The sequence below is a fragment of the Meles meles genome, chromosome 4 (genome assembly GCF_922984935.1).
Source record: "Meles meles chromosome 4, mMelMel3.1 paternal haplotype, whole genome shotgun sequence".
Taxonomy (NCBI): domain Eukaryota; kingdom Metazoa; phylum Chordata; class Mammalia; order Carnivora; family Mustelidae; genus Meles; species Meles meles.
Genome location: NC_060069.1, coordinates 16,676,635 through 16,697,372, shown reverse-complemented (window position 1 = coordinate 16,697,372; position 20,738 = coordinate 16,676,635). Strand labels below are relative to the sequence as shown.

The following is a 20,738-nucleotide window of genomic DNA, read 5'->3' as shown; positions in this document are numbered from 1 at the left end:
AAAAAATCAAAGAGTTACCTAATGTATCTGAGAAACTGTGACATCCCTCTCTTCTTTTTCTTTGTTTGTTTAGAATTTCTTTCTTCCAGAGGGTAGTGGTGGTGTATAAAAATCACTCTATTCTTGTGGCATTATCTCTTTTGTTCTTTTTTTTTTTTTTTTCAATTCTTGCAACTCTTACCGTTCATTTCTGTATTGAAAAGTACAGAAGACAGGAACACATTTAAAGTAAGGCATCAATCACTTGAGCTCAGAGAACACTCTTAATTGAATCATGTTTTTTTACTTCGGCACTCGGTGCAAGGGAATTTTCATTTTTATTCATAATACAGCCATCTACTTACATGTTAACTACACAGTCAAGTGTTAAAACAAATTATTAAATATTCTTTATGGGACATGTGATTAAGTGATAAAAATATCTATATCACATCATTTTCCCCATTATGTAAGAGAATTTGAAAGGTACATGTATTCACAGCAGTAAGTGCAAAACAATGAACTATTCTGTCTTTTAAATTTCTTTTAAATTTCTTCTTCAAATATTTTGTTAAAAGGAGCAACAGAGGAGGCACTCTCTTAACTTACTTGAGTGGTCTTCATTTGTCTGCTGGCTAGAAGTCTCCCTTGGGAAAAGAGCCCTAAATACATAATGAAAGAAGCTAGACGTAACTTAACACTAAGTCAGTTGGATGCATGTAAAATAGTAGATTAGATACTTGTTATAGGAACATTTTAAACGTTGTGCACAGGGCTTGATTTTTATTTATTTTTTCATACAGCTGGGGATGTTCCCAGGCCCCTGAAAAATAAACCATAACAAAGCATTCAATATAAAGGTAAAATAATGGGGTCAGAGGGTCATTCTGCAATAATAATTAGCTTGAAAAGAAAAGGTAAAAACTGGAAAGAGAAAATTTCAAGGACTTGGGAAGCACTTCTATGGGGTTTTAGAATTGCATGAAGGTTACTAAGGTTGATTTGCTCTTTTTTTTTTTAAAAGATTTTATTTATTTATTTGACAGACAGAGATCACAAGCAGGCAGAGAAGCAGGCAGAGAGAGAGAGAGGAGGAAGCAGGCTCCCCGCTGAGCAGAGAGTCCGATGCAGGGCTTGATCCCAGTACCGCGGGATCATGACCGAGCCGAAGGCAGAGGCTCCAACCCACTGAGCCACCAGGAGCCCCTGATTTGCTCTTTTGCATCTATCCCTTTTTGATAGAAGTTCCCCAACTACCTGTGTGTCACTTATATTTTATTTCTTATTATGACTTGTTTTTAAGGAAGGGAACTTTTGGTGTTTCTTGGGTGATACCCATTGTTCACATTTAATAAATGTTAAATGAGTAGATATTAATCTTTAAAAATCTAGACTTTGAGGGATGCCTGGGTGGCTCAGTTGACTTCAGCTCAGGTCAAATCTCAGGGTCCTGAGATTGAGCCCTGCGTCTTCCTTGGGGTCCACACTCAGCGGGGAGTCTACCTGAGATTCTTTCCCTCTGTCCTTCCCCGCCCCTCTAAAATTAAATAAATCTTTTTTAAAAATCTAAACTTTGGCTATTTATCAAAGAAGGGACCATCTTTGAAGGAAATGCTCTAGCACATTTAAGATGCAAGGTTCTGAAACTTTAGTATGGGCTACAAGTACCTGGAGAAGTTGTAAAACCCGCTTTGCTAAGCCCCCAGCTCCATTGTTTCTGATTCAGAATGGATCAGATGGAGGGTGAGAATTTACATTTCTAGAAAGATCTCAGCTGCTGTTGCTAATACTGGTCTGAGGACCACACTTTGAGAACTAATTCTTTATTTATATCAATGACAATGAAACTGAGAGTTGATAATAAAAGAATTAAGATACAATAAGGATAAAATAACAATAAGATAGAATAAGAATAGAATAGAAATCTCCTGTTGGCATTTGCAAAAGTAATATTCAGAATATTTAATAAGCTGCTGACCAATATAAAATGCACACTTGTCCTAACCTATAGGGCTGAGTAAACACTGCCTCAGTATTAAACTTGAGAGAGTATGTACAATATAAAAACAACTGTACATGGATAAATCAAAATGTTGAACTTTTCCCTGAAGTAATTTTTAATAATTCCTAAAATGTAAATCTAAAGTAAGTGTTTTAGAGTTTAGGATACTATATCATGTTTTATCATTTTTTTCTTTATCTCCAAAACAACAATCTAAGCTAGAATTAAAAATATCTGATAATTTCCAGGGGCGCCTGGGTGGCTCAGTGGGTTAAAGCCTCTGCCTTCAGTTCGGGTCATGATCCCGGGGCCCTGGGATCAAGCCCCACATTGGGCTCTCTGCTCGGCGGCGAGCCTGCTTTCCCCCTCTCTCTCTGCCTGCCTCTCTGCCTATTTGTGATCTCTCTCTGTCAAATAAATAAATAAAATCTTAAAAAAAAAATCCGATAATTTCCAGAAATAAAGAAAGAAAAAGAAAAGGAAGGAAAAGGAAAAAAAGAAAGGAAAAGAAAGAGGGGAAGGGAAGAAAAGAAAGAAGGGAGGAAGAAAGAATTCCTCTGACTTAAGTATTATCTCTCCCCTCCTCAAAAGGGATTACTACTTGACTTATAACTACTCTTTCTTTTTCTGATGTTGCCTTTTAATATGATAATGTTCATTTAGTTTTAATGCATTTTCATATATGGTAAAATTACATGATATCGCAAGCTAACAAAGGCTACCATGTTCCTTTTGAGATCACGTGTGTTCATGAAGACTAATCGGTTATGGGAACTAGATGTGTGTGCTAACAATAAACTTGGCTTTTAAAAATTATATTAAGACACCTCATATTAAAGAGAGGTCGAGTAAAAGCAGACAGTGTGTTGGGGCTAACGAGATAAAATGATAGATGAATATTAACATAAAATTCTTCCGCGAGCTTCATAAGATAAAAGTGATTTAGCAATGGGCCTCTTACTTAGATACGTAAAATAAATGTGTGTATGTGTGTGTGTGTGCGTGTTTAAAAGAATGAGATTCCTCTCCCACTGTGGGCCATGTAACAATTATTTTTGTCTGCTTTGGGACTTCAATTACATTTAAACTTGAAGCCATTTTGAAATGCTAAAGATGAAATTTAAAGATGAGAAAGTCTGACCGGCTCCTGATAACTGGGATGCGGTGATGACATTTGAAGGGGCATCATTCTGTCCTACAGGAATGTGTGTGTGCATCTTTAATGTCAGCACTTGCCTCTGGGATGACACTTGTTAGATTTCATACTGTCATGTGCTATTTCAAGGCCGGTAATAGTGATGTTTATTACACAGTATCCTAATATCACTCTCATTATTTAAAAGGAAGTTGTCAAAGCCCGGTTTCCATTGTTCTGCTCACGTCTGTGTATACTATGATCACCTGATTCTGTTTCAGTTTTAAAATACGGAATGCTGAAATGTGCCATAATGAAGTAGTACATTTATTTAACCTTGAAACTATTCTTGCAAAAAATAATGGTTTGCTTGTGTCTGATGGTTTCCAAGTTTCCGGGAGTGACTTGATTCAGAAACTGGCTAATAATAGGAAACAACCCTGGGAGGAATCTGGGGTGGTATGAGGCATCCCGTGCCTCTCTGCCCAAAGGAAAAGCAGCTGAGGTCCAAAGAAACATCTCTGGCCAACTGCTGTTTTTTTCAAAATCTCCCAGCAGGACTCTAGCTTTGTCTATTGTTACAGAAATATTAGATGGGGCTGAATAATTTATTCAATCCAGGAAGTGGCCAAAAGGGGTAAAGAGAGCTCACTGGGTATACTTCCTTCAGGCAAGAAACACACCTTCAGCCCACCTTTATCAAGATGGATCAAAAGATATGGGGTCGGGGTGCCTGGGTGGCTCAGTGGGTTAAGCCGCTGCCTTCGGCTCAGGTCATGATCTCAGGGTCCTGGGATCGAGTCCTGCATCGGGCTCTCTGCTCAGCAGGGAGCCTGCTTCCCTCTCTCTCTCTCTGCCTGCCTCTCTGTCTACTTGTGATCCCTCTCTGTCAAATAAATAAATAAAATCTTTAAAAAAAAAAAGTTATGGGGTCAACATGCACAGACTAGAAAAATCTAAACCAGGAAAACCCAAGAGCAGTCCAATAAATTCTATAAGCATTCAGTGAAAGTCTATGACAAAGGAAATGTGAAATATCCAGGAAGGGCTATCTGTTTACATTCAATTTCCAACTTGTATGCCCACATCCTCCCCCAACATGTATGCCCTGCATCATCGTAATCACCTCCAGGGCTGTCAACCCCTCTCTACTTTATATTTCCCCAAATTTTACATGTCCAGATCTCTCCATAGCACTTTGGATCTTCATTTATTTTTCAAATTTAGGGAAGGCTTAGTTAGCTTTTTTTTTTTTAGTCAGATGATTTTTAATTAAAATAATTATTATCAAGGTGCTTTGGGACTATTATTCAATTAACAAGTGAGTAAGCATTTTTTATCATGTTTTTTAATGGATCAGGTGTCTCACTTGGGAGCCCACCAACTGTTGCTCATTCTGTCACCCCCTTCTCTTCATGACTTCCTGAGCCATGTCATTGAAATGAGCCAGCTCATTTCACTGAGCCTGACTTGGAAGCATTGGCTTAGCTGTACCTGTGCAGAAAATATTTTGGGGGTGTAAGTACTTTCTTCACTTGCAGAGGGTTTTTTGGTTTTTGTTTTTTGGGGGAATAAGTTTCTCAATATCCAAAATAGCGAGATTCACCTGGTCCTATGGTGTGTTAAAACAAAATTTTGTCTGATTTGAAATCCTACTGAGAATGAAGATTTGTTAGGAACTCTAAAATGTGTATTTTGGTGGTGAAGTGGAGATAGCAGTGTTAATCTAAACCTTCTCTTTTAAAATATATTTTATATAAAACATGTATATAAAACATTCACTTTTATGTCAAGGGTAGGAATGGTGACAGAAGAGAAGAACTTCACTTTAAGGGACATATGTAGCCAGCTGCCTAGAGAAGATGACTGTTTATATTGTGGATTTAATTGAATATAGCATACTGCCCTCAAAAGATATGACCAAAGGACTTGATTTATTAAAAAGGAGAACTAGGCAGAAAAAAAGGGGGAATGCAACTCTGTCCATCAAAGTGGCATTCTTTATGGAGAATCAACCCAATCCAATCTATCACTGGTTCTTCAATTAACTATAGCCAAGTCTTAACTTCACTTTTTGGCTCATACTATGTCTTTTGATGTTACGTGTTGTTGGAAAACTTGTAACTGATGCATGAGTGTCTTCTCTGTTCAAACTGTTTCTAATATAATTTCCTTGTCCAGTGTTCTTTCAATAACGGTACCGAGTCCTTTGAGAACACTTGTCAGAATGATGCAAATGAAGGTGTGGATTATTTATTTATCTATTTATAAAAAGATATTTTACTGTGTCCCTCCCTACCATAGTTGCTGTGACAAAGAGGAGAGTGTGGTTATTATTTTTTTCTGGCAAAATGGAGCCAGAACATGGAGTGGAACATGGAGTTTAAATAAGTCGTGGGAAGGGGTAGGTAGTCTAACCGATACAGCCCTCCACTGAGATTTCTTCTTTGTGAGGTGACTTTTTAAGGGTTTTGAGCTGATCTAAGAATCTGATCTAAGAATCTCCCTGCCCTCTCCCATCCCACCCCAAGCCACCAAGTCTTCCTTTTTTCCAATAAACACCAATAAACATAGAGTTCTTTAAAATGATTTTCTATCTCAATTATATGTGTCTCTAGTAACAACAACAAAATCGTGTTAAGAAAATGTAAACTTGGGAAAATGCATACTGCTGTTGAAAAGAAAATCCCGGAAATCACGGATAAAAGAATAGTTTTGGTGTATTGGCCCCATTAAATAGTCAAAACACACTGGAGCCTCCTGACAATGGGCGAGAGCATGAAAGATCCACATGTCTAAGGAATGCCACTCCCTTGAATTTCTCAGGCTACCTCTGTAGGAAGCAAGGAGAAAGAAAGAATCAGGAAATTGCCCAACTTCTGTGGGCTTCATCTGGACCTAAGCAGTGCATTTGCTTTTGAACTCTTGAGCTTCAGTCTTAGTCTCCGGGGTGCCCACTTCCCTCGTTATATGTGAACTTTTCCTTGTAGACACCTGTTGGGGATTGTATTAATAAGACACATTGGAGAAAGAGAAAACACATTGTCCAAGCCAAGAAGGTGAGAGCTACTCTTTTTTGTGGGGCCCTTGTTAATCTTTGGGAGCCCAGCATCTTCTGTAGCAAAACAAAAGCACTGTGAGTATAGATTCTTACCTTTTTTTTTCCACTCCACCAAGAAAACGTTGTCAACGTGTTAGTGTTCAGCTACACTTCTCTTAAGACAAACAATAGAATATTTCTTCCTTCGGTCCAGAGGTTTCAGAACGTGATTCCTGTTGCTTTCTAGCATCATTCTAAATAGCACCCTCCTGTTTGGCCACCGCCAGAATTAGCTTGAATGGTACCTATTATTGAAAGGGAGTCTGTATTTGCAGTAATACAGAGAATGCCAGTTTAGAAATGAGCCTGATTGCATGGTTCATTTTGTTCTCCTTTGTAGAGCCAGGCTGCGGCCCACTACAAAGGCACGAAACATGCCAAGAAGCTCAAAGCACTGGAAGCCATGAAAAATAAGCAGAAATCTGTAACTGCCAAGGACAGCGCAAAGACTACCTTCACCTCCATCACTACCAATACCATCAATACCAGCTCTGACAAAACAGGTTAAGCGATGATCTTTGTTGTTGTCATCATCGTTGTTTGGGGGTCCCTTCCCTTGTCTAGCCCCATGTCTGTTTCCTTGTGTTCCTGCCACATCGATTCATGCTTGATCCATCTTTCTGCGTAACGGTAATTGTTTCCCCTCCTTTTTCCAATACCCTTAAGCAATTGATTAAGATAATCACGAGTTATATTGCAGATTTTACATTCGAAATGGTCCTGGGGCTGCTTTAGGGGGACATGAAAGCATAAAGGCCCTTGAAGCCATGTTTCCGAGAAGCAAACCTTTTCACTATGTATCATTTCTGTCTTGTATGCAGCACCTTAGCCTATAACCGCATGGCAGATTTGATTTAACTGTGAGTACACTGCAACCTATGCCAAATGAGTCGAGAAGGCCTCAATAAGGGCATTATTACTGACGGGACTTATTCTCATAAATCCCAAACCCCGCATTGTTTTAAGTAGTGGCTGTGTGATTCTGGGCTTGTTATGGCTGGGTAACCTTCCCTCTGCATACCCAGGTAAGTGTTATTGATACCAATTATTCTTTTTAACAGAGTCTTCACAGTGAAATAATGGCCTCTGAATGGCCTCTTGGGATAGTTCTTGCAAGCAACCAGTTTATTCATGGCGGGAGAAGCCAGTGGGGTTCCCTAAGCTGACATTTTTAAATATAAGACCGCTGGTCCTCAATATTTACATAAAAAGAAGTTCTGCATGATTCATAGATGTATCATTAATCCATCAATTTATAGAACACAACGGCCGGGACCTGTCAGTTGTTTTCTAATCCCTACAAATGACGATGGTCAGGAAGCATTTATGTCATCATCAATAGTAATATCTTAACTAGAAGAGAATCTTCCAGCCGTAACTGATGAAAATGTAAAATGCTACAGTGAACAAACAGACCAGATTAAAGCAACTTTATTACACACGGTGGCATCGATTAGACACATATATGCTCCTCAAAGGTTCTGGAGAGATGTGTGCTCCTCTGTGAATCTGTAAGGAATAATGATGTTTGCTCTGAGTTCCCATGACACATGTATTATTGGTAGACGCATTGTGCCCCCTACTCCCTGAGAACCCCATGTACTCTCTGAGGCTGAGTGCTCCTGTCATCTCCGTACCCTGGAACCTGGTCTAGCATGGTGTAGGTGCTGAGTAAAACATCTGTTGAATGGCTGCACTTTCTGTCACTCCTTTGATTCTCTGATTCATCCAATTTTCTGTCACAACATACTAAAAGGGGGGAAGAAAGCTCTTTTCATGTTCAATTCTTTGGTATCCAGAGCAAGAGCTGGATTATGCCATTTTATTAATTCAGATGTAAAACCTTATCAAGAAATCATTAATCTTTTCTCTATTGACTGAAAATGCACTGCCTTATTTTGGGGGCTGTAGGGGAATGAAGAGTAACGAAGCAGGTGAGTGTAATTTCTTCTCCTAGATATCAGGGTACAAATTGCGATCCCTAAAGCTTGCCATAAAGATTTTTTTTTTTTTTTGCAAAGAGATAGGAAGTCGGAAGGACAAAAGAAATTAGTTTGATATAAAGATATGAGGTTTAATGTAAAGTTTTTGCTTGTCCCCAGTCTTTTATGTTCTTAGCTATTTTTATCAATTGCTATTTGGGTTACCTTGACTCCTTTTTTTTTTTTTTTTTCTTTTTCTTGACCCTCTTTAAAATGAAAAAAAAAACTGCTAAATTGAGGATTCTCTTCATTTAAAAATGTATTTATACATGGTGGGTAAAACTGCTAACTTGGGTTAGGAAAGGCTCCCATGTATATTGTCTCTGAATTATTTTTATTAAGAATGAATTTGTAAAACTAGTAAAATGTGATTTAATGCTTCTATGTCTTTTATGTGTGGATAAGTCCATGAATCACAAAACAACCTTGCATATTATGCAGTAGGGTTAAATTTTTATTGTTAAAAAATACATGATCTGTGATTCTAGAGTCTTATCTCTCTCTCCTTCTGCCTCCAAGTATTTAACTATTCTAGGAAACTAGAATAATAAATGAGTTATGATTTATGAATACATAACTCCATCCCTCAATCTTAGACACTGAAATGGAAAGGTTGGCAGTCATAAAGCTTCTGTCCTTTTAGAAGTTAAATAGAAACAAGTTTTGGATTGGGCTGTGGAGAGAACCCACATTAAAAAAAAAAAAAAAAAAAAAAAAAAGGACTCCCACCAGAGAGGTCAGCACTTACCTAATAGTTGAAATGATGTTGAAATGGTTAAGGACCCTTTCAAGATGAAGCTAAGAAAATTTCGGAAGGACAAAAAGGGTAGCAAAGTCTGTAAAGTTTGTATAAATAGCCTGAAGCCAAAGGAAGAAAGTTATGAGCGTCAGAATTACCTTGCCTTCCTAATTCATGGGAACTTATATGCAGAAAAATTCATATGGGTTGAAAGACTAACAATTTCAGCACATTCATCAGATGTTTTATGCTGAATTCTGTCCTTAAATTGGGATTTCAACAAATCTACCTCTGAGAGGTAACTCAAGAGAGCTCCCGTCATTTTATAGCCTTCTTACCCATTTGTACTGCAATATAAATTAGTTGCACCTATGCTGAAAAATTGGAGTTTCTTAAAACTATTACTTGTCCTTTATTACGGTCTGCTCCTTCATATTGATTAGGAAGAAATACAACCCTGAAAACAAGATGGGTCTCTGAGCCATTATTTCCTAGAATAATCAAATACTTGGAGGCAGAAGGAGAAAGAGATAAGACTCTAGAATCAAAGATCATGCATTTTTTAAGAATAAAATATTTAACCCTACTGCTTAATATGCAAGGTTGTTTTGTGTTTTGTGGACTTATCCATACAAAGAAGATATAGATGCATTAAATCACATTTTACTAATTTTACAAAATCATTTTTAATAAAAATAATCCAGCTGTATAAAAAAACTAATTGCTTTTAAAAATGCTAAGTATACAATGATTTGATAGATGACCACCTTAAATAAGGATGGACAACAATAGTGAAAAAGATAAGAAGTGGTGTAGACTTTAATTAGAACACTGATTTGGAGGTTTTCCTGGGATTCTCTAAAATATAAGAAGTAGAATAATCTTATTATAATAAGCAAAGTTTCAGTGCAGGTCTGCTTGATAAAAATAATTTTGACAGACAATTTCTCTTAAATTCCTAAATCATATATTATGGATTTTAACTGGTGCCTTAGGGTAACAAATATGTCTACATGACCCGTGGGGTAAGTTCTTATTCATGAACTATAATTTTGGGATTTTTTTTTTTTTTGTCATTGCTTATGTCAGTCTGCTTGCTGGCATGGTGAGCAAAAGATAATATTCAGTTATCAACCACCAACTGCTCACAGAAAGCCTACTTCCCCTACCTCTAGGCAAGATGAGACTCCCTAACATTAAAGCATAATTTTACTTCTCATAATCTAATGAAGAGTGTTAGGTTAGTGAATCGACACAAAGAAAAACTTCCAGAGAAAGATAATACGTTTAAAAATATATCGAACACTTAAAATTGTTGGTACATAAGAATGGTTGCTAATCATTAGAGATAATTCAAAGAGCAAACGTTTCCAAATATGGCCAAAATGATTTTGTCTCCTCTAGCAAGTTTTTCTTTTTTAATGTCAGGTTTTTTAATACAGAAAAAGTAATGAGAAAAATTAAGTATTCCCAAAGTAACTTAGCAAATGTAGTTCATTCTTCTTCCTGTGAAATGACAAATTCACAAACGTAGAATTAAGTCCCAGGCTTGGTCATCTTCTGATCTTTCTTTAGTTTTCCATTTTGGGTAATATTGTTCATTCCCATGGTCTATGAGTTAAGTTAGGTTAGTTTATACTGCAGTCATAACCAACCTCCAAATCCTAGCAGTTTTTACAGCTAATTATTTCTCACTCACACTACATATTAGCTGTGTGTTTGTTGTTGTTGTTGTTGTTGTTTCCAGATTAATTTAACTTTAGGCTAAGCTAATGAAGAAGTCACTATTTGCGCATTGCCAAGTCTATGGTAGGGGGAGAAAAAAAGATTGTGAATCAATAGGCTCTCAAAGTTTCTTAGTGGGAGTGACATATAATATTCTTCTCACATTACTCTGTCAAGTCTCATGATCAAGATTGATTATCATGGGCAGGGAAGAATAATCTCCTCTAGGAAGGAGAAGCAGAAGTTAGTGACCAGTAACACAGCATTCCTTCGTGGCTTCAACTATCATTTGTCCCTAGATGTCTTAGCATACCACATTTCTAGCCTAAAACCTGACCTGACTTTCCATAACTTATTCCATGACTTATCAGTCATTCCCTGGGATGGCTTGTCAACACCTGTTTTACAGGTTCACAAGGAAAAAAAAAAAAAAAAGCCTAACCTTGACCACCATCTCCAACTTTGTCTCCATCCTGTCTTCCTAGTTTCATTTTTAGTCCTGCAGTTCACAGAGTTGAAACATCCTAGGTGTCTCTGCCTCCAGTCCATGTCTATTCAGGTGCTGGAATCCACTCCCCTCCCATCCTTTACTTGTTCCATCTTGGTTACTACCCTCATCCTGGCCTTGTTTGAGTCTGTGCCTTGTCTATACAATTACCCTAATCTCCGTGCAAGTCCAGGTGTCTCCATTCTTGTCCCTTGACAACCATATCCTTCATTCTCCTGTCCATTTATACTATACAGGGACATAACACCTACCCGTTCAGAAACCTTCAATGTACCTTCGTGGCTGAGCCTCATGGTCCTCTGTGGTTTGACCACAACCTACCTTTCCAAATGTCTCTTCTGTTGCTCACCTGCAATTTTCTCCACTAGAAACACACCTTATTTTTCTGTCTCATCTTCATTTTCTGTCTTATTGTTCTTCCAAATTTCTCCCTTAAAAGTATATTACTTTTCTTCTCTCTGCATCTCAAATCCCATAAGAATCCATACCTATCATATTCTTCCTAAATACAATTTTTATGTCTTTACCTCTGCCTATTGCTAGATGACATATTCATTGAGAGTCTATACTTGATTAATGATTAATCTGGTTATTTTTTACAGAGGACTATTTATATAAAATATAATAAATAAGAAGCTTTAAAACTTGAAGTGGTCAGCTTTGTGTTTTTGTTCTTGACTGGGGGAACATCGCAAACCTTTAGACTTCTATAATTTGTGCATAGATGGTTCCATGGAAGAACAATGGTCCTCATTAATCTAAGGAATTCTGAGATATTACTTGTCAGATTTCAGAGTTTTCATAAAGGTCATCAAGTCTAACCCCTAAGGTTTTTTGCTTATTTGTTTTGAGATTATCTAGATCTAGAGGTAAGGAACACTTGACATTTCTAATGTCCCCTCAGTGACTATCTGTCAGGAGTTAATTAGCCTATATATTGGGTATAGAGATATACCTTAGTCATCTAACTGGTAAGGTCTGAGAACATTTCTTCTGGTTCTAGTACATAATTCTCTTTATCAAGTCTCAGTGAATTGCAAATATATTCACGAGATAAAGTCAGTATGTTATTTAAATTTGCACTATTCATCCTTATGATTTAGTCTTCTTTGTATCCCTTTTTTCCCTCTCTCTCTCTTTTTTAATTTAAAATTATAATCCAGAGATATTGTATTCATCTGACTCAAAGGTGCTGAGAGTGAAATGTTTTTGAATCTATTGTTGAGAAGCACTAGAAATGCAAAGGAATATTTGCTTGCTCTGGTCTAATTGACTCCAAGTGTTTATTTGAATTCACATTATTTTATCAGGCACTTGGAGTGATAAAGAAACCTTTCTAATGACAAAAAAGATTTTTGAGGGATTTCTGGGTGGCTCAGTCAGTTAAGCGTCTGCCTTCAGCTCAGGTCATGATCCCAGGGTCCTGGGATCGAGCCCCATATCAGACTCCCTGCTCAGTGGGGCCTTCTTCTCTCTCTCCCTCTGCTTCTCCCCACGCTTGTGCTCATTCTCTCTCTCTGTCAGATAAATAAAATCTTAAATATATATATATATATATATATGACTGAAAGCAAATACAACCAGAAAGAAGTCCTCTTTGGGAAAGTCAATCAGTTGTAAGGTCACAAAATCTGGGTTCTTTCCTAAGAATTACCCTCTAAAGCCAGCTGTTTACAGTAGGCCCAGTGCCAGGCAAAGATAAGCACAAACATTTTTTCCCCTTCCATTTTGGTAGAAGCCAAATCATGACAATGGTAAACTGGAAATAGAAATGGTAGACGAATATTGTGTTAGGAAATACTAATTCTAGCGTCATTTAGGAGATCGGTACACAGTTTTTAATGGGGAACAAGTGGGAATTAGCTTTGTTTTATTTTCATAAGGAAGATGGGAAGAGTTGTTTTTCTTGACATAGTCCTCAAACAAATATCCTAAATGTTGAAAATAACAACAATATACAAGCTGGGCTTGATATCAGAAAGTTATGTATCTTTGGCATTATATTATATATTTGAATGTATGATACAGTATAGTGTATAGTATATATAAATATAACTATTAAACATACTTGTTTATATGCAAGATTCTATCTTTCATGTCTGCTGAAATATCCCGTGGTCTTCCTAATCAGCATTGCCTGCTTTCTATATGGAGAGAAACACATACTTTTGTGCCTTATGAATCTATAGCTCTGCTATAGATTTAAGAAGAAATTTAAGAAGAAATATGAAGTCATTTGAAAAGGGACACATTTCTATCAGCACTTAAGGATCTGATGCAGTGGTGTACAAATGCCCCTCTTGGCTTCGTGGAAATTGTGCTGGCTCCTGGGGTCTTTCTTTTCTGACCCATTCTTCCAAACAAAACCACCCTGGGACAATCAGTACTATGATAAAGGACCCCATTGCATGCCTCTTGGGCCAGGAGTTGAAGTACCATTGTGAGAACATTTATGCCTAAATTGCTTTTTCTTTTCTTAGCACTGGCTCATGACATGCTTCAGACTGGTCAAAGATAGAGAGACTTTTATCAAGTATTCCCTTTTCAAGATGTGTGATAAGTGCCGGCAGAGTGTGCTGGTAGCAGATCTCTAGAGAGACATTGAAAAGGAGAAGGAAATTCAGAAGGGAAAAAAATCTAACACTCATTTGAATATTGTGGCTCCAGGATCTTTGTATGTGAATCAGTGATGACAGCTGTATATTAGGGATGATGTGGAAATAACACAAGATATTCTATCCTGTTCTTCTTGTGCATGAAGAGATCAAGATGAATGGTGTCTTGCTGGTCCTATTGGGCTGATAAAGGTTTTGTCTTAGATATAGTACCTGAAACTGCTCCTTGAATCACAGAAGAATTTCACATTGAATCATTCATCTGGACAAGAACATGTTGTCTTCCTCAACACAATGAATGAGTGAAGCAGTTATAGGCTAAACTTTGTAAAGAACCTGTTGTCCAGCTTTGTTTGGGTGCAGGTGTACTGTGTGCAAGATAAAGGAATTCAGACTACCTTGACAAGCTAGTGCATAATTTTATGTTAGAGACTAAAGCAACCGGGTCTCTAGCTTGCATGCATACGTGTGTGTATATGCATACATGAGGTGTGTATGTATACACACTCTGTATAGGTAATTGTCTTTTTTACCAGAAATACCAAATCTTAAAATAAATTATAGGCTAAGCACCTGGCCAGTATCTATGAAATACCAGACATCTGGATGAATTTTAAGAATTAAATTAAAACTCCCGGTGGTTTTGCCTACAGATGCCACACTTCTGAAAACATCTGTGTCTCTGTGTGTGTTTGTATATATTCTTCTTCTTCTTCTTTAATTAATGGAGGGATTTTTCCCTCCTATTTTTATGTTCTTAGGAATTGCATAGACACATGCTTATATAAACTATTTCAATGGCAAGATAATAATTCTTAAAGGTTGAATATCTACTACAAGAAAAAAAAGTTGAACGATGATCAAACATGACAGTGTGTGAAGTGAGCACCTGTAAAAACATGTGGACAATTAGAGAACTTTGTCTTCAAATTGGGAAAGTGAAGAGTTTTCTATCTAATAGTGATAGACAGAAAATGTAGAACAAAACATATCAACAGCTTATTTCTTGCTGTCAGAAGACATAAAACTTCTACTGAATTCTGTAAAACCCAAACTGAAACAGATATTTAACTAAAAATTATACTTTTATTTATGTCCTACGTATGCCAAATTCTGAAACATAGCATCCAAACTTTTTTATAATCTAGCTCTTGCCTACCATTCTGTCAGTCCTCCATATCTGTCCTTAGTTCCAGCCCAACAAAATCATGTGAGGGTTGCAATCACGATGTGTATGTTCTTTGGCTTGGAAAAATCCTTTCTTATATCTCACCCTCCCCAATGCATCACATACTGATGCACAGAGGATGTACCTGTTGTGCACAATGTATACATGCATGGATGCACAAATGCATAAAAACACATTCACACTCTGCCTGATTGATTCCTGTTCCAAGCTTCTATGTAAGCTTATTCTAGCACTTATTGAAATTGTGTGCTTCCTACTTGTAAACCCCATGAAGTTTTCACCTCCTTGCTAGAGCATATACCTTTATACCATACATCTTTGCCCCAGCCACTAACACTTTAAAAATATATCTACATTGGGACGCCTGGGTGGCCCAGTTGGTTAGGCAGCTGCCTTCGGCTCAGGTCATGATCCCAGCGTCCTGGGATCGAGTCCCATATCGGGCTCCTTGCTCAGCAGGGAGCCTGCTTCTTCCTCTGCCTCTGCCTGCCTCTCTGCCTACTTGTGATCTCTCTCTGTCTCTCTCTCTGACAAATAAATAAATAAAATCTTAAAAAAAAAACTTTAAAAATACATCTACATTTATTTATTTGAGAGAGACAGAGAGAGAGCACACAAGTGGGGGGGAAGGGTGAGGGAGAGGGAAAAGCAGACTTCCTGGAACAAGGAGCCCAACGTGGGGCTTGATCCCAGGACCCTGAGATCATGACCTGACCAAAGGCAGACATTTAACCTACTGAGCCACCCAGGCGCCCCAAGAACTAGACGTTTTACATTAAAAATATCAGTAAAGGCACCTAGTGGGCTCAGACTGTTAAGCCTCTGACTTTTGGTCTCAACTCAGGTCTTAATTCAAGCCCCAGAACAGGTTCCACGCCCAATGGAGAGCCTACTTAAAAAAAAAAAAAAAAAAAAAAGAAAAGAAAGGAAAAAAAGAAAAAATATGTATCAATAAATAGTGCTGTGTGAATTTTATTTTTGGAAGATAATCCTAAGAATTCTTTTAACAGTGAAATCTAACACACTCCAAAATATTTGGCAACAATTTGAATGCACATAGTCCATAAGTTTTACTAACTGAAATCCATCACATGTAACTACTTTATAATAGAAATTAAAGATGTTAACCAGTGTAACTCAGAATTTGAATGTGCAACCCTTGGGTTGAACGTTTCCTAAAGACAGCATAAAATTAAGTTACTATTTTAATGATCGTAATTGTAGTCAGATTCATCATGAAATTACTGTGCTGCTCCAGTTTCTAATAAGAGTTGGGAACATTTTAAAAAGCTCTATAGAGTCAGATTGACTATGCGCTAACTCCAAGTTCTGACATTGGCATCAGGTTAAATTTGAGGGCAAAAAGCTTATTTCACTCCATGGGGTTGAATCCGTGCCACTCCGCCAGTGTGCAGCCGGTGCTTGTTTTGCTTTGCTTTTGTTATGACTCAGTTTAGGGGCAGCCTTGACATTTTACACTTACGTGATTGTTCAGATCTATCACACTCAGACTAACAGTTGGTGCCTGGCCAAACTCCAAGGTGAAGGTCAAGACGCAGAGTGTGTAGCAGTAATGATACTGACCCATTTGGACCTTATTTTATTTATTGTCCCGCCTTCTGTTTTCCTGCCAGCTCTCTAATGGAATTAAGCAAAAGAAGAAAAAAATAATGTACTTCTCTCTTGCTGCCAAAGTAGAAAGGCTTATAGGAAGGGAAAACTCCCCCACTCCTCTCTGAAATGGTCAGATATTGGAGAGTCTGACTCATGAACTCTGGGTTGTTTATTTGTTCTTTCATCCATCCATCCGGTCATACCTACTCGTTCAGCTACAAGTATTTTTGCAGTAGGTAAGATAAGGCAGGAATGAAAACTATGATGCAGAAGAAGAGTTCTCCCATAAGGTTCTTTAATCTGGTTGAGAAAATAAGAAATAAGCCCAAAATGTAATCCAGCGTAAGACATGATTTTTCAGGAGAAAAGAGCAGATAATGGTACCATGGAAGTCTAGAGCCGTTGGAATGACCCTTTCATATGAGGGAGGTAGAAGGGGGTGAATATTAACTGGTGTATGCTAAACTTAATGTCTAGAGTATGTCATCTTTAAAATGACTCCTTTGCTGAAATGTTGCATTTAGCCAATTTAGCAAGTACTCAGTATTTGCTGCCTTTAGATATAACTCCCATCCTCTAGTGACTCATTTAGCGAAGAAGACAGAACAAAAGGCTATCCCAAGTGGTTTAGAACTTCTGGGCTAGAGGCTTATGAAGGTTATGGGGAAGTACCTGACTCTTAGAAATAGACTTTCTTAATTTGCGGGTAAAGCAACCACATTCTGAATTGAAGAACTTGACTGAGGTCAACAAATTCGTAAGAAACAGAGCTAGGGTTTGAACTCAAGTTCTGACTCCTTTTTACTTGCTGTCTTCTCTTAGGCAGCAAAACACAAAATCCTCCCATAATCCGTGTTAGCACTAGCCCCAGTTTTGGTTGCTAACTTATATCACCATGGCTGTGGGTCACCGAGGATAGTTCCACTTATTTTGCAAAAACACTCAACACCCCTAAGGGTGCTGCTTATGTGTAGCAGCCCTTAGACCTGTTACAAGATTCTAACGTGTGTGTCTGCCCACATTTAAGCTCTTCACATCTTTATTGGTTGTGAATGGCAGCTGGTAAGAGAAGATAAGATTAAAGAACAAAGCTTTGTGTTGGTCTACATTTTGTTAGTGAAAACCATACTGTTATTATTTTTCCAGACCAGAAAGCTTCATGTGTATTGGAAAGTAACATCTTTCATCTCCCTATGTAAAATTTATAGCAGATAATTTAGGAATTGCATGAGAAACCACTGCAGCCTTAATTTTTCTGTGTGATTTTGTAATGCTGTCTACACAGAGACAGAATTCTCTGCAAGAACAAAACTACAAAAGAAACAAAAGTGGGGGTTTTTTTTTAGTCAAACATTAATTTTTCCAAATGAATATAACAAAATTATCAAATAAAGATATGAGATCACCTGCACTGCAAGAAGTTAGAATTTCATAGCACATGTATCATCTGTTAGGAGTTTCTGCTTTGGGAAAGTGCTTTAATTCTTTTAGGAAACTAAAATGATAGTTAGTGGAGTAATTCTAGTAATTGAAAATCCAGTAACCCAGAAAGGATTGGTTCAGGGCCCATAAATGCAAGCTTCTTCCTAGTTACTAAGACATTTTAGATTAGCATATGGTGATATTTAAAAATAAGGTAATGTAATCTAGAATTCAAGGTCACAAATAGTTTTCCTTATAAAGCTGGAAATTTCAAAAACAGGGTAGTTTTTGTATATATACTTTTAAGTTTTCAATATACCATCATATAAATTATCACATTTTATCCTCATACAGAAAAATTAAAAATGAAAAGAGCTATTTCTACGTTATTAGCATCCCCATTTTAAAGAATTTGCTTTGAAGAAAAAAAAAAAAAAAAGAAAACTATGTGTATCAGAAATGGGACGGAATTATACTTATCTTCCTATTAGCAGAAATATTTCATAAATCTCTCATTTGCCAAATATTATGGAAAAATGTGTTAGTAATGTAGTAGTATCTGTCTACATCTAAGTCTTCGTATGTGTTAACTTTTGCTTCCTAGGAAGGGGAGGCCCAGAAGTATTCATTACCCTAAAGGATGAGTGGATTTTGAAAAGGTTTTAGAAATAGTAGATGAAAAGCAGTTTCTTAGTTTAGAGTAATCCAAGTTTCCAACCAGACTATGTGTCTTTGTGTTAAAAACCACTAATCTAATAGCTGTGGTTGCGACATGGACAGAATAATTTATTTGCCATGTTTGTCAAATCCATTGAGTATTTCTGTCCACGATTAGTCCCTTTATTCAGAAGGGTAAAGGTAACAACTTCCACCAAACTTGCAATTAGCAGGGGAGGGTAAGATAGTTTTTTGTTTGTTTGTTTGTTTTTTTACCTTGTATGCTGCAGAAATTTAATTTTTTATAACGCAAAGAGTAAAGAAGGAAACAGGCCAAGTTGGCCTTGATTGACAAAAATAGTTTTTTCATGCAAAACACATCGAAGTTCCATAAAGCAGGCCTATTCAGTGTCTGGGTACATTGTCATCAGATGAATTAAGTTTAGATGTTGGCTTTTAAGAACATCTACCTTTAGGTAAAAACTTGAGAAAGCCTTTGTTTTATTTTCATCAAAATACACCCAGTGTAAACTTGTGCAGTCAGGAGCTGCCAGTATTATTAGCAGTTTTCTTATTCCAGAAAGAAAAATGAAACATTTTACCATAATGTGTCACACCCCCTGGTTTGGTCAATGCGTATATTTATTTTTGGGTTCTTCAATTCATACTCAGTTCAACATTCAACATTACTATTATGAAAGCCATATGTATGAATATTTAGAATCTCTCTGGTATAGTTGAGTTTAATGAAAGTTTTACCAAAATGCATGAGTGTGTATGTGTAGCTCTACCTTTCGTGTACAAATTAATAGAAAGCTTTACAGAGCTGGATAGGAAATAAGTGTGCAAAATGGTAGAAATCCAAGGTCAGAGTTTTTTTTTTTAAAAATGGAAAAGATTTGAATCTCCCTGATTGCTAATGATGATGAACATTTTTCATGTGTCTGTTAGCCATTTCTGTGTCTTCTTTGGAGAAGTGTCTGTTCATGTCTTCTATCCATTTTTCGACATGATTATCTGTTTTGTGTGTGTTGAGTTTGAGGAGTTCTTTATAGATCTTGGATATCAACCCTTTGTCTTAGTGTCATTTGTGAATATCTTCTCCCGTTCCGTGGGTTGCCTCTTTGTTTTGTTGACCATTTCCTTTGCTGTACAGAACATTTTGATATTGATGAAGTCCCAAAAGTTCATTTCCACTTTTATTTCCTTTGCCTTTGGAGACATATCTTGAAAGAAGTTGCTATGATACCACTTTACACCAGTTAAAATGGCCAAAATTAATACAAAAGTAAACGACAAGTGTTGGAGAGGATGTGGAAAAAGGGAAACCCTCTTACACTGTTGGTGGGAATGCAAGTTGGTGCAGCCACTTTAGAAAACAGTGTGGGGAGATCCCTCAAAAAATTAAAAATAGAGCTACCCTATGACCCTGCAATTGCACTACTGGGTATTTACCCCAAAGATACAGATGTAGTGAAAAGAAGGGCCATCTGTACCCCAGTGTTCATAGCAGCAATGACCACAGTCTCCAAACTGTGGAAAGAACCAAGATGACTTTCAGTGGACGAATGGATAAAGAAGATATGGTCCATATATACAATGGAGTATTAGAAAGGATGAATGCCCAACTTTTGTATCAACATGCACAGGACTGGAAGAGATTATGCTTAGTGAAATAAGTCAAGCAGAGACAGTCAATTATCATATGGTTTCACTTACTTGTGGAGCATAAGGAATAACACGGAGGACATTGGGAGATGGAGAGGAGAAGTGAGTTAGGGGAAATTGGAGGGGAAGACAAACCATGAGAGACTGTGGAGTCTGAGAAACAAACAGGGTTTTGGAGGGGAGGGAGTGGGGGTTGGGTGAGCCTAATGGTGGGTATTATGGAGGGCACGTATAGCATGGAGCACTGGGTGTGGTGCATAAACAATGAATTTTGGAACACTGAAAAGAAATAAATTAAATGAAAAAAAAATGGGAAAAAAAATGGAAAGGAAATTAGCCAGTTGCCTAGATCAGGGTTCAGCAATCTTTTGTAATGGGGCCAGGCATTAATATTTTAGCCTCT

General features: G+C 37.3%; 1 protein-coding gene across 3 annotated transcripts in view; it reads left to right on the top strand.

Annotated features, from left to right (window-relative positions):
- ZNF385D (zinc finger protein 385D) overlaps nt 1–20,738 on the top strand; it is a 940,116-nt gene that overhangs the window by 850,713 nt on the left and 68,665 nt on the right. For all 3 annotated transcript variants that reach the window (XM_046001318.1, XM_046001320.1, XM_046001321.1), the window contains one exon: nt 6,557–6,719. In XM_046001318.1, the coding sequence (XP_045857274.1) occupies nt 6,557–6,719 (163 nt within the window). The remainder of the gene's footprint in view (nt 1–6,556; nt 6,720–20,738) is intronic.